The sequence below is a fragment of the Panicum hallii genome, chromosome 7, assembly GCF_002211085.1.
Source record: "Panicum hallii strain FIL2 chromosome 7, PHallii_v3.1, whole genome shotgun sequence".
Taxonomy (NCBI): Eukaryota; Viridiplantae; Streptophyta; class Magnoliopsida; order Poales; family Poaceae; genus Panicum; species Panicum hallii.
Window position 1 is genome coordinate 35,687,506 of NC_038048.1, and position 12,406 is coordinate 35,699,911.

General features: G+C 42.4%; 1 protein-coding gene across 1 annotated transcript; it reads right to left on the bottom strand.

The window, feature by feature from the left end:
- Positions 1–8,311: 8,311 nt before the first annotated feature.
- LOC112900710 (MEIOTIC F-BOX protein MOF-like) lies at positions 8,312–9,100 on the bottom strand. Its single transcript, XM_025969532.1, has one exon. The coding sequence runs from the start codon at positions 9,098–9,100 to the stop codon at positions 8,312–8,314; it is 789 nt and encodes a 262-aa protein (XP_025825317.1).
- Between the last annotated feature and the right edge of the window lie 3,306 nt (positions 9,101–12,406).

The window sequence follows — 12,406 nt, forward strand, 5'->3', positions numbered from 1 at the left end:
GGGTCCAGCTTCCCAAGCCGTGCGCAGCGGCACCGCCCCCCTCCCCCGGCGACGCCCAGGCTCGGCGCGGGAGCCCCTGCCCCCCCCCCCCCGGCGACGCCCAGGCTCCGCGCGGGAGCCCCTGCCCGCCCCCCCCCCCCCCCCCCCGCACCCCCGCCAGCGACCAGGCTCTGCGCTGGAGGCCCCCCCAGCTGCCACGAAATCCAGCTCTGTCAAGGTACAGTACATTGAATTAAAATTGCTGTGAATGCTTTGATTTTTTGTGATGAACTAGTGGTTTATTTGCATAAGTTACCATCGATTGCATTAGGATGAATGAAGATCGTCGTTGGATGTACACTGGTCGTAAAAGCAAACATGATATTTCTTCCGAATGGGTTGAGAAAACAACTGAATTTTTGGATTATGCTTTTGCAAGAGATACTGGTCATTATGGTGTTATGTGCCCTTGTAGCCTATGTGATAATATGCGACCACAAATTAGGTCAAAAATGATAGAGCATTTGGTCAAGCATGGATTTAGACCAGGCTACACCGTGTGGTTACACCATGGTGAGCGTGGCCAAAGTCGATCAGATGTGTTACGCCAGCGCACTAATAATGATTGGGGTGGTTACAATGAGAATAGGATTCCTGAAATGGTTGATGATGTGTGCAATGCATTTGAGATACCTTTAGAGGAAGAACCAGAGCCAAGCACACAAGCTTTTTTTGATATGCTGACTGCTTCGAACCAACCATTGCATAGTCACACCAAAGTGTCCCAACTAGATGCTATTACACGTCTACTTGCTGTGAAAACTCAGTTTAGTGTAAGCATTGCTTGTTTTGATGCATTCTTGTCAGTTATTGCCACCCTTCTTCCAGATGGTCACAAGCTGCCCTCCAACATGTATGAGTCAAAAAAATTATTGAGCGCACTTAAAATGCCATATGAGATGATACATGTGTGTCCAAAACAGTGCATGCTATTTAGGAATGAGCATGCCAATGACAAGTATTGTGTTAAGTGTGGCAGCTCTAGGTATATTGAGGTGGATAGTGGTGATGGTAACAAAAAACAGCTAACTGTGCCTGTGAAAGTCCTTCGCTATCTGCCTTTTCTACCTAGGCTGCAACGGTTGTACATGTTTGAAGGTTCAGCCAAACAAATGATATGGCATAAGCATGGACACCGATACCATCCTGAGAAGATGGTCCATCCATCTGATGGTGAAGCCTGGAAGGCCTTTGATTTGGAGTATAAGGACTTTGCTAGTGATGCTAGGAATGTTAGAGTGGCAATTGCAACGGATGGGTTCAATCCATATGGTATGGGGGCTGCATCTTATAGTTGTTGGCCTGTTTTCATCATTCCACTCAACCTTCCACCTGGTGTTTGCATGCAAAGGCAGAATATTTTGCTCTCTTTAATAGTCCCTGGACCTGAATACCCTGGAAAAAACATGAGTGTGTACATGGAGCCTATAGTGGACGAGTTGATGTTTGCTTGGGAAGTAGGCATATTGACGTATGACCGTGCAACAAAGCAGAACTTCACTATGAAAGTTGCATATCACACATCTTTGCATGACTTGCCAGCATATGGCTTGTTCTATGGCTGGTGTGTTCATGGGAAGATGCCATGTCCGGTCTGTAGGGAGGTTTTGCGTTGCCTTTGGCTAAAGAGGGGGGGGGGAATTCTCTTTCTTTGACCTTCATAGACAATTCCTGCCAGCTAGCCATGAATTTAGAAATGATCCAAATGGTTGCAAGGCTGGTGTTGTTGTGCATAGTGAACCGCCTCCTCGACTAACAGGCCAGCAAATCCATGATCAATTGAAATCATTGAAACCTAGTCCCGATGGAAAGGGTTTTGAGGGTTATGGGGAGGAGCACAATTGGACTCATGTTCCTGGATTGTGGCGTTTGCCCTACTTCCATAAGTTGCTGCTTCCTCATAGTATAGATGTCATGCATAATGAGAAGAATGTTGCTGAAGCAATTTTTAGTACAATATTTGATATTCCTGAAAAAACCAAAGACAATGTGAAGGCCCGAGTTGATCAACAATCACTTTGCAATAGACCAGCACTAAATATGCACCATGATGTATCTAGAGATAAGTGGCAGAAGCCAAGAGCTAATTTCTGCCTAAATAGGGCTCAAAAGAGGGAAGTTTTGGAGTGGTTTCAGGAACTTAAGTTCCCTGATGGCTATGCAACAAATTTGCGTAGGGGTGTTAATTTTGAGACTATGCGCATCAATGGGATGAAGAGCCATGATTATCATATATTCATGGAGCGTCTTTTGCCAGTTATGATAATAGGCTATCTTCCTGAAAATATTTGGCAAGTAATGGCTGAATTGAGCTTCTTCTACCGCCAGCTTTGTGCTAAAGAAATTGATCCAAACCTGATTTCTTCTATAGAGCATGAAGCGCCTATGTTGCTTTGCAAATTAGAAAAAATCTTTCCACCTGCCTTCTTTAACCCTATGCAACATTTGATTCTGCATCTCCCATATGAAGCAAGGATGGGAGGGCCTATGTAGTTTCGGTGGATGTATCCAATTGAGAGGGAGCAAAAAAATCTTAGAGCCAAATGTAAAAATAAGTCTCGTATTGAGGCTACCATAGCAGAAGCCTTCATCATAGAGGAGCATTTAAATTTCACAACAAAATACTTTGGTGACAATGTTCGCACGGTACACAACCCAGTCCCTAGATACAATACTGGACGTGAAAATAGTTGCCAACTGAAACTTTTTAATGGGAGAGGCGACACTTCATGCCGAGGAGATATTAAAGTTTTACTGCATGAAGAGTGGCTGACTGCAACGTTATATGTCTTGACTAATCTTGAAGAGGTGGAAGAATACATAAGGTATTTAGAAATGTCTTTATTCTGTACCAAATCATAACTTCATTCTGTAGAAAATCATAGCAAACATCAATATATTTTTTCTTGTAGCAAATTCATCCTTGAGGAGTGGAAACATCAGCAAGGTCCATCTCAAAAACAAATTCAGAACCTTCTTAGGAAGGGTGCTAGCTATGGCAAGCAAAATTTCATATCTTGGTTCCGTAAACAAGTAACTAATTTACTACCCTTTCATGCTTTCACATTGTAGTTCTTTTACACGTGACTAATATATCGACATTGTCCAAATTAAATTGTAGAGCCTTATTGACAAGGCCATGGGTGCTGAACTGAGAAAAGTTGCTCAAGGATGCCAATATAGGACACTGTCCTATAACACTTATGATATAAATGGATACCGCTTCCGAACAGCAACACATGAGAGGAAACGTCATAATGCAAAAACTATAAATAGTGGGGTGGTAGCTGTTGGGCAAGATGGTATTGGATACTATGGAATTATTGAGGAAATAATTGAGCTCTGATTTGCTTCTTTCAAACCTCTGAAAATTGTTTTGTTCAATTGTCATTGGTTCCATCCAATTAGAGGAGTGAGACGGAGGCCTAATATTGGGTTGGTGGAAGTAAACAAGACATCGGTCTTACCAGGGAATGAACCTTATATTGTAGCTCAACAAGCAACACAAGTATACTATGTTCCATATCCTTGCAAAACTGTTACATCTTTAGTTGATTGGGATATGGTATATAAGGTAGCACCACGTACTAAATTACCTACACCTAGTGATGAGGACTACAACATTGATCCAGTCACAAATGTTGATGAATTCTTTCAAGAAGATGGGCTGCCTGGAAACTTTGAAATTGTTATTGTACATGAGGATGACCACTCCGATAACACTGAAATGGAGGTTGAGGTTGAGGAGGTTGCTAATGAGAAAGACTTGGAATTACTTAATCGCTTAAATATTAGTTGTGATAGTGAGGATGACATCCCACCCAATGTGCTGCATGTTGATGATGTTTTCAATATTTTTGATCATGATTTTAGTGATGATGAGATTGCTGTACCAGCTGCAAGGGATCCCAATTGTATGGTTTGCATTGTTGATTCATTCTATTTTCCTTTCATATATTCTGTTTGCATCATTGTTAATATTAATATTTTATATTTGATTTGTTTGCAGGAAAAGGCTAATAATGAGGAGTAGCAGTGATGTTGCACGCTCAAGTCGTGGGAGGACTATCAAACCAACACCGGCTGCTATAGCGGTTGCTATTTCTAGACGACGCAAAGGCAATGGTGCAAGAGGCACTGGAAGAGGAAGGCCGGTTGCCTCAGCTCCAAGAGGAGGTAGAGGGGCTGCCCTTGCCCCAAGAGGGGGTAGAGGGGCTGCCATAGGGCAAAGAGGAAGAGGGACTGCTATAGCCCCAAGAGCAGGCAGAGGGGCTGCCATAGGGCAAAGAGGAAGAGGGACTGCTACAGCCCCAAGAGCAGGCAGAGGGGCTGCCCTTCTTGGCCCAAGAGGTGTAAGAAGACTAGAATTTGAGTCCGAGGAAGCTCATGAGTGTGATGGGGCTGAGAACAATGATGAGTATGATGGAACTGAGGATGATGGAGTGGAGTTTGAGGAGGAGGCTGAGGTTCAGCTGGATTCTAATGAGGAGGAGGATGGTGAGCAAGAAACTTTGTACTTGCGTGGTCCTGCTACTCTACCGCCCTTACCAGCAAATGATCATGAAAAGTCTGTCTTAGAGCCAACTGGAGACTTGTAAGTAATACTGTAACTCTGTTTATATTGCAGAATTACTATGTTTATATTGCAGAATTAGAGTCACAAAATTTTTTTTATTGGTGCTACAATATATTGGTGAACTATGTATAATTTTTGTATACTTTACATTATTAAATCATACTATATTGCTGATTGTGTTCTTATCTCTGTTAATTATTTTATCTATAGCCATTGGATTGAATTAGGAGGGGGCAAGAAGCGTAGAAATCCAAGTGGTGTTGTCACTTTACTTTTAAAGGAATGCTTCCCTGGGCTTGTCAACTACAATGGAAGGATAGAACCTCCATGGACATGGGAGCATTATGCTGCTGCTCCAGATGCTCCTGATGAGCATGGAGTTGAATACAACAATTGTTTAGAGCGGGTGGAGGAAAGATTCTGGGTAATTTTTTACTATCTCTACCTGCTTTTCCTGGATAATTATTTTTGCTATCTTAGCAATAACTGATGAGTATTTTTCTACTGTTATGCATGTCCTTCCTAGCAATATTATCGATGGGCAACTAATATCGAAGATACTGAAGCTGAAAAAGCACGGAAGGAGAAAATAACTAGGACGCAAGCTTGCGGTATAAGATTGACTGAAACTCAATATATGCAGGTAATTCACTTGTTTCTACTTAAAAGACTTGAGAATTTTAAATGGCTGCTTACTGCAACAATCATATTTTAAATGTATATGCTTCAAATCAGATTTAAGAGTAGGGAATCTGCTATGTTGCTAGGTCCATGTTTCTTTAATGACTATTTTCGTTGCAAGTCATATTTAGAGCTGCAAAATTTAAATGGCCGCTTACCGTAACAAGTATTTGAAATCTGCTATGCTGTTAGGTCTCTGTTTGCTTAATGATACTTAGCTGCTAGGTCTCAAATTTTCTAATGGTACTCCTCAATCTGTAAATAAGTAATTATTACTCTCTTTTTTTCAAATCTATGTCAATTAGGCAATACCATCCTGGGCAGCCCCTTACTCTGATTGTTGGCTTCAAATTGTGCGACAAAAATGGTGCAATAATGAATGGCACGAGAAATCTAATAGTTGCAGAGGACGAAGATCCTTGATGAGTGGGCCAGCACATCGTCAGGGAAGTTGTGCCTTTCCTCGTTACAAAATAAAAATGGTAAAAAAATTACTTTCCTGCTGTATGACTTATTGCTTGATAAAATGTTGCTTCATCAAAGTATCTTTATCATGAAGGCGGAGAAAGAGAAGAGACCTGTGTCTGATTTGGCTGCATACGTAGCGTCTAGAAATGGATCTGAAAATGGTGTATTGTGCAATGATCGGGCACAAGAAATCTTGGTAATAATAGACTTGCATCAGTTATTTTCTTTGTGTGGTTATATTTCTCTTTTATTGTGTCATGGTGATAATGTTTCTAACAGGAAAAGTATACTGAAGTTGCAAAGGAGAAGCATGGTTCAGATTTTGACGTGATGAATGAACCACTTGATCCGGATGTTGTGTACAAGGTTGGCTGTGGCAAAAAATATGGACGTCATGTCCTTGCTAATGGCTATATTGACTCACGGGTAAGTGCTTCTCAAAGTCGATCATCAATGAGTTCTGGATTATTTGAAGATGTGCGTCCTCCAAGACGGATAAAGACATCAGTTGATAGAATTGGTGAACTTGAGAAAAACATGCAAGAGATACGTTAGATGCTCATTGTAAGTTCTTACAATATCATGATTTTGTTACATAACTAATTCTGTCCACTTTTACTTAGCTTTTTACTCTTGCCAATTGTAGTCCCTAGTTCAGAATCAGAACCAAAATCTTGTGGTAAACAATGGCACAGCAGGAGGTACTCAAGCGAGCACTCCTGTAAGTCTCTTCACTCTTAGAGCTCTTTTTATCCAGTCTACAGCTTGCTGCATGAAGCACTACTGTGGCTTGGTACTTATAACTTTACATAATTGTTGCTTATAGGGAACTGCAGCTTCAGTTGGAAACAACACTATTGCCAATTTGAATAATCCACAACAAGAGCATCAGGATGAGTGCAATGATGATGGGGTGATGTAATATGCAGATTTAATACAAACACATATCTCAGTTTCTATTTGTGATCTTGACGAACTGCAAATCTGTTGGTATGAGAACATATGTGTGTGTTGGATGTTTACAAATTACTTTCTATGAAACTACTTAAGTGAGAACATATATGTATATGAACTATTTGTATGAGATTTGGCTTATGTGTTGGATTGTGACAATTTCTAGTATATTTGATTCTGTTACTTAATTTATGGCTGTCATATTTGAGCTGAGCTGCAGTTCTGTTACTTAATTTGTGGCTGTCATATTTGAGCTGAGCTGCAGCAAATAATATTGAATTAATGTACTGAAATGGCGAGTGAATTGTGCCGAGTGCATCTTTAAGAATGTACCGAGTGCACCGAGTACAGCTGGTACTACAACCATGAGTTATATACCGAGTGTATTGTGCCGAGTGTTTACACTCGGTACACTTTTAAGTGAAACGCCGAGTGGTTTAGTACACACTCGGCACAATCTGATGTTACCGAATGCCGGTGTTAAATATGTACCGAGTGTAAAATTGTACCGAGTGCTTACAAATTACTCGGTATATATTTTCTGTACCGAGTGTTGCACATTTACCAAGTGTAATATCGATCTGTACCGAATGTGTTTGTTCCGAGTGCATTGTACCGAGTGTTGCACTCGGCACAATCTGTACCGAGTGTTTTCTATCTTGTACCGAGTGTTTTTGGCACTGGGTACAGTTACAGATCCCGGTAGTGCATAGCACTTCATGATCCATAACAGCACTCCAGATCTGATCATGATATGTTTAAGTCCTTCAGCAATTGGCAGCACAACACATAAAATTCCGTGCTTCACATCATTAAAATCTTAGCACAGCAGCAATGAAGTTAGATTGGTTGCTTTATCTCACACTAAACAACTTTGGTGAGCTTTATGCAATTGTTCGGAAAATTCCCTGAAATGCGCAAGAAAAGCTCAATCAGGTGGCGGATGTTGTCCTCTTTATATATTATTTCGGTGAGCTTGAGGTTCTTGCACGGGACATCCACGAGGTTAGGGCATGGGGTAGGCTCTGCATTCTTCGACTTGGCTGATCCTTTCTTTTTCTTCGTGTCATTTGTGTACTGTTGGCAGCGTAGTAGAGGATTTGAGCTAATGAAGTACCAATAATTTATAACTAATATGAGTTTAAAAAGCTTAAGCACAATATACCTTGCAACATCGCAAAGTGAGTCTCTCCAGGTTGGGTGAAATACGAAGAAAGTGCCCCAAAATCTGCAAGTCATCACTAAGATCACAGTTGTTTAGTACTAAGGCTCTCAAGTCGTTGAATTGTGTGAATGTCGTGGATCCCTCTTCCAGCACCTGGACTCCTGGAGTATATCAGATGACACTCAACATGAGTCACTAGATTGAAATGAGAAAACATCACCAAATGGGAGATAGAGAGGGACATGCATACCACCATCATCTTGGAAACTGACGGAGAGGGACATGCATACCACCATCATCTTGGAAACTGACACCTCTAGATTTGTTATGACATTAGATACACCACCGCCAAGGGTCTTGAATCGATCGACTATCTTGTTATCCCAAAGTTGAACCGTTGCCTTGGCAAGGGATGGCATCTCGCTCAGCTAAAGACCGGCATTGAAGTTGTAAGGCGTCACGCCCAGGAACATAGAAGTAACAGCAGGTGCCGTGATGACAAGCAGACAATATTTGGTGTTATAGCCAGCATTGATAAACAGGTTCTTCAGTGAGGGCGACGTAATCTCACGAAAGCCTTTCAACGCGCAGCATTTCAGGACCAAGCTCTTCAGTGATCCAGAGGCGATCGCAGGAAATTCGCAGTTGCAATTCTTCAGCTCCAAGTTCTCCAAAGATTGGCAGCTTGACCTGACATGCTCAGCGAACAGATTGCAGAGATGCAAATTGGAGAGGTGCAGCCTCCTGAGGCGCCAGGAGTTACAGCTCAGTGCCCCACGGTGAAGGCCAGGTTCCTGGCCGGCGTGGTGGTGGTATTTGATGTCACGGCGGATCCATCTGTACGCACGCCTACCCTCGCCGCCCAGACCGCGGTAGCTGGTGTGCAGCCGAAGCGTGTCCAGGAGGGCGATGGAGACGTTGCCAGGGCACAGGAGGGTGTCCATGAAGTCTTCGAACCTCTCCCAGCCCTCGTGGTCGGAGTAGATGCAGGCGCCCGCGGTCGCGAATTCATCCTGGTCGGCGTCGAGGCAGGTCATGGAGCGCCAGAGGTCCCTCCACCTCCTGACCAGCACGCAGGTCTGCACCACCTGCCGGGCCTTCATGTGAGACATGACCTCGCGGAGGAGGCTGTCCGGCAGCGCGCTCAGTCTGTCCCGGTCGCCGGCGTCGCCGGCATCGTCGTCGTTGCCGCGCCTCCGCTTGCAGGGGGCTTCCATCTTGCACCTTCCGCCTGGGCAACTGCTCCGAGATCTGTATTGGTAGATTGGTTTTTTGTGCTGATGACGTCGCGTCGTCCACGCTATGTTTGGAATCATAGCGAGTTTAATTTGGAATGCTCCAACAATCCGATCCTGTAAACGTATCTCCCCTCGATCTCTTGTAGTCTTGTTATCGGATACTTCCGATTTTCTCTCCGTTATCATCGCGCGCGGCTGGCTACCTCTTGTGATCAGATGTACCGATCGTCGTGCATGTTTGGTTGTATGTTTAAAGTGTCAAAAATTGCTACATATTTTCTACCACACCTGACTAAGGTTAGGCGCTGAAATTCTACACCACACCTTGACAATGCCTAAGAGAATCTTACCACATTTTTACAAATCATTGACGAGTGGAACCTACACAGTAGAAGAAAAATCTTACCACAAACGTAGATACAAACCAAACGCACGCCTAATTCGGTCAAATTTGCCTAACCTTAAACCTGGTAAACTGTGGCAACTGAGACAGCGAACCAAACATGCCTGTGGTCCTGTGAATCTGTGATCGGTTGCCTGCAGATAGACTTCCACGTACAAAAATGTCGTTTGTGCACTTGTGCTCCGATCATTTTTTTTTTCAAGTAAAATGCACCGAACTTGGCTTGGAGTGCCGTAACGGTACCGAACTCTCAAAATGTATATTAAGATCTGCAAACTTGCTAATTTATATCCAAATCTCCATAGCTTACATTAAACGTATCTAAATAGCAGGGTTCACATATCAGTCCTGTCTCCCTTCTCTCTTATTTCCCCGACGCTGGGCTGGAGCTCTCTCAGCGTCACCGCCGATACGCACACCCTCACATGCATGCCCGGCGCATCCTGGCCCATGGGACAGCCGCCCGCGGCACACGCCCTTTGCATGCATGGTGTCATTCGCGTGGTAGGTGGCTAGCGGCAAAGGGGGAAGAAGGAGGTAAAGAAAAGACCTCGGATTTAAGGCTCACCACGGCTAAATTGTGGCTGTCCAGCAATTTGCCGCGTGTAGGCGAGGCCGAGGCGAGCAGTGGCGGAGGGGGAAGTAGGTGAGGAAGAGGGCTTGCCTTGGCCTTGAGCGGCGCCGTGGCGGGAATCTGGGGTGATGTGCGGGCCACCACATCATCGTTTTTCAGCCGCCCGCGCTGTCAGGTCGCAGTGAGGAAGAGGAGAGAGAAGATGGAGGTGAGGAGAGAGAAGCCGGAGAGAATATGGTGAACTGGTCCACATCAACATCCCGTCAACAGCCTCATATTTAATTTAACCCAAATAATTATAATTTGGACCTCATATGAACCAATTAGTAAGCTTGGAGATCTCAATATGTATTTTGAGTTTGGGCTCCGAGCTAAATTTAAGTATCAGGTGCATTTTACTTTTATTTTCTAATAAAAGACACGAATACTACAATATATATAAGTTAATAAGAAAAAAGTTAATTACAAGCATTAGGGTGCCAAAACACAAACAATCCCCTTCCTTCCTAACTGATTTCTTGAAAGAGGTTGAAAATTGGATTTTTACAATTGTATCTATGTTATTTTCAGACTGGTGAAAAGTATATATATCTTTATAAGATGTCAGTTTATAAAATACAACATTGACATTGCTTGGACACTGCACGCAAGTGCCTGATCAGCTTAAGACAATACAAGTACTGGTATTGTTGAAAATCATTCTCTAGGTAGCTACCTGCTTTTTACATGGTGATTCTGGCTCGTGAGTTGGAGCATTTGGTCTTTACGGTACGATCTCTTTTTATCAGAGATTACCAAAATAATGAAGGGAGTGTTGAGAAAAGAATGTGCTTGATTGGGAGAGGCTAACTGCAGCCAGGCTAGTTAGCACAAATTGACATTTGAAATATATATATATATATATATATATATATATAAAAGTATATCCATATACTCTATGTATGGTCACGTACCTAACATATATACTATCATAGATGTTTTAGTATGATCATATACTCCACGTACATACTCTACGTTGGGTCAGATATGTTCTACAGATACACATACGAGAGTAGCTATAGACGAGTGTAGAAAGGATTATATATATATTATATGAACCCGTCCGTGGCAAGTGGCAACTAACTGCCTACATACTGAACAGACAAATATTCACAATAATACATAAAAGTAACACGTCACATATCACTTAAATCATTCTATCCATTCTTCTCATTTGTTCCACAATAGTCAATGATTACCTTGATTTCTAACAGATATAATTGTCATCTGATCCATAATAAGCACGTGCTCAATAATAATTTACTACCAATTAACATTATTTATCCAGCTATATATTGCACGATTGCCTTACGCAACATACTCCAAAAACAAAGAGAACACATGTATTAATACGATAGTAGTTAGCAGAACAACGAATCTTATATATATATATATCTCCCATGAAATTATATAATAATATGAAGCTCATCAATTAAAATTCCATGAAATTAAGATACTCCAATTGACATTAATATTGATATCAATCAGCCTGTAATTTTGTTCCATCCGGGAGTCATGTTCATGCATGGTAGGTATGAGTGTATGACAATAGGCCGTCCGTCACTTAACCCCAGCCGCAACCCCACGCCCCCTCTTTTTTTTTTGCAGCGGCCATAATATTCATCCAACTCACTGCTCAACATTTAAATCCTATCCAGGTCCATATCCTTTCAAGATTAAAGCCCTATACTGTTCAATTGTAGCTGCTGTTCATTCAAGCCAGTTCTCCTAACAAACGAAAGCAACAATGGAAGGGACACAGCTGAACAAAATATAATATTTTGAAAACATGAGCTGACGAGCTCCATTCAACTCTTGTAACACGCTAACAAAGGTAAAACATGATATAAATAAACATCTGTCAAGCGTCACTAGTTTTTCAGTACCAACACCATATAGCTACCAACCATAATAACTAGCTTCCATCAGGTTCATATCCATATATACAAGTAGAAGCCTGAATGAGGCATGCAATATATACACCAAGTTAGCTCCCATTGCAAACTAAATTGAACTCTGAGATTGACACCTATACCCTGAACTAGAAGAATATATGCGCGAGTGCGGTGGCCGGTATTCGAACCCCTGACCTCTTACCTCACGCGTACCTCCCTTACCATCTCACTACACAGCCGTTGTGATTGAATGTGAGATATTTAGTGTTACCACCCGGTACTAAAAGGTCTCTGGATCTTTCCATCTATCCACCTCAAAAGTACTGGGAGGAAGATGACCCGGTACTAATGCTAGAATTAGTACCGGATCATCT

Coding starts and splice junctions, on each gene's coding strand:
- LOC112900710 (XM_025969532.1), bottom strand. CDS start 9,100: ATGGAAGCCCCCTGCAAGCGGAGGCGCGGCAACGACGACGATGCCGGC.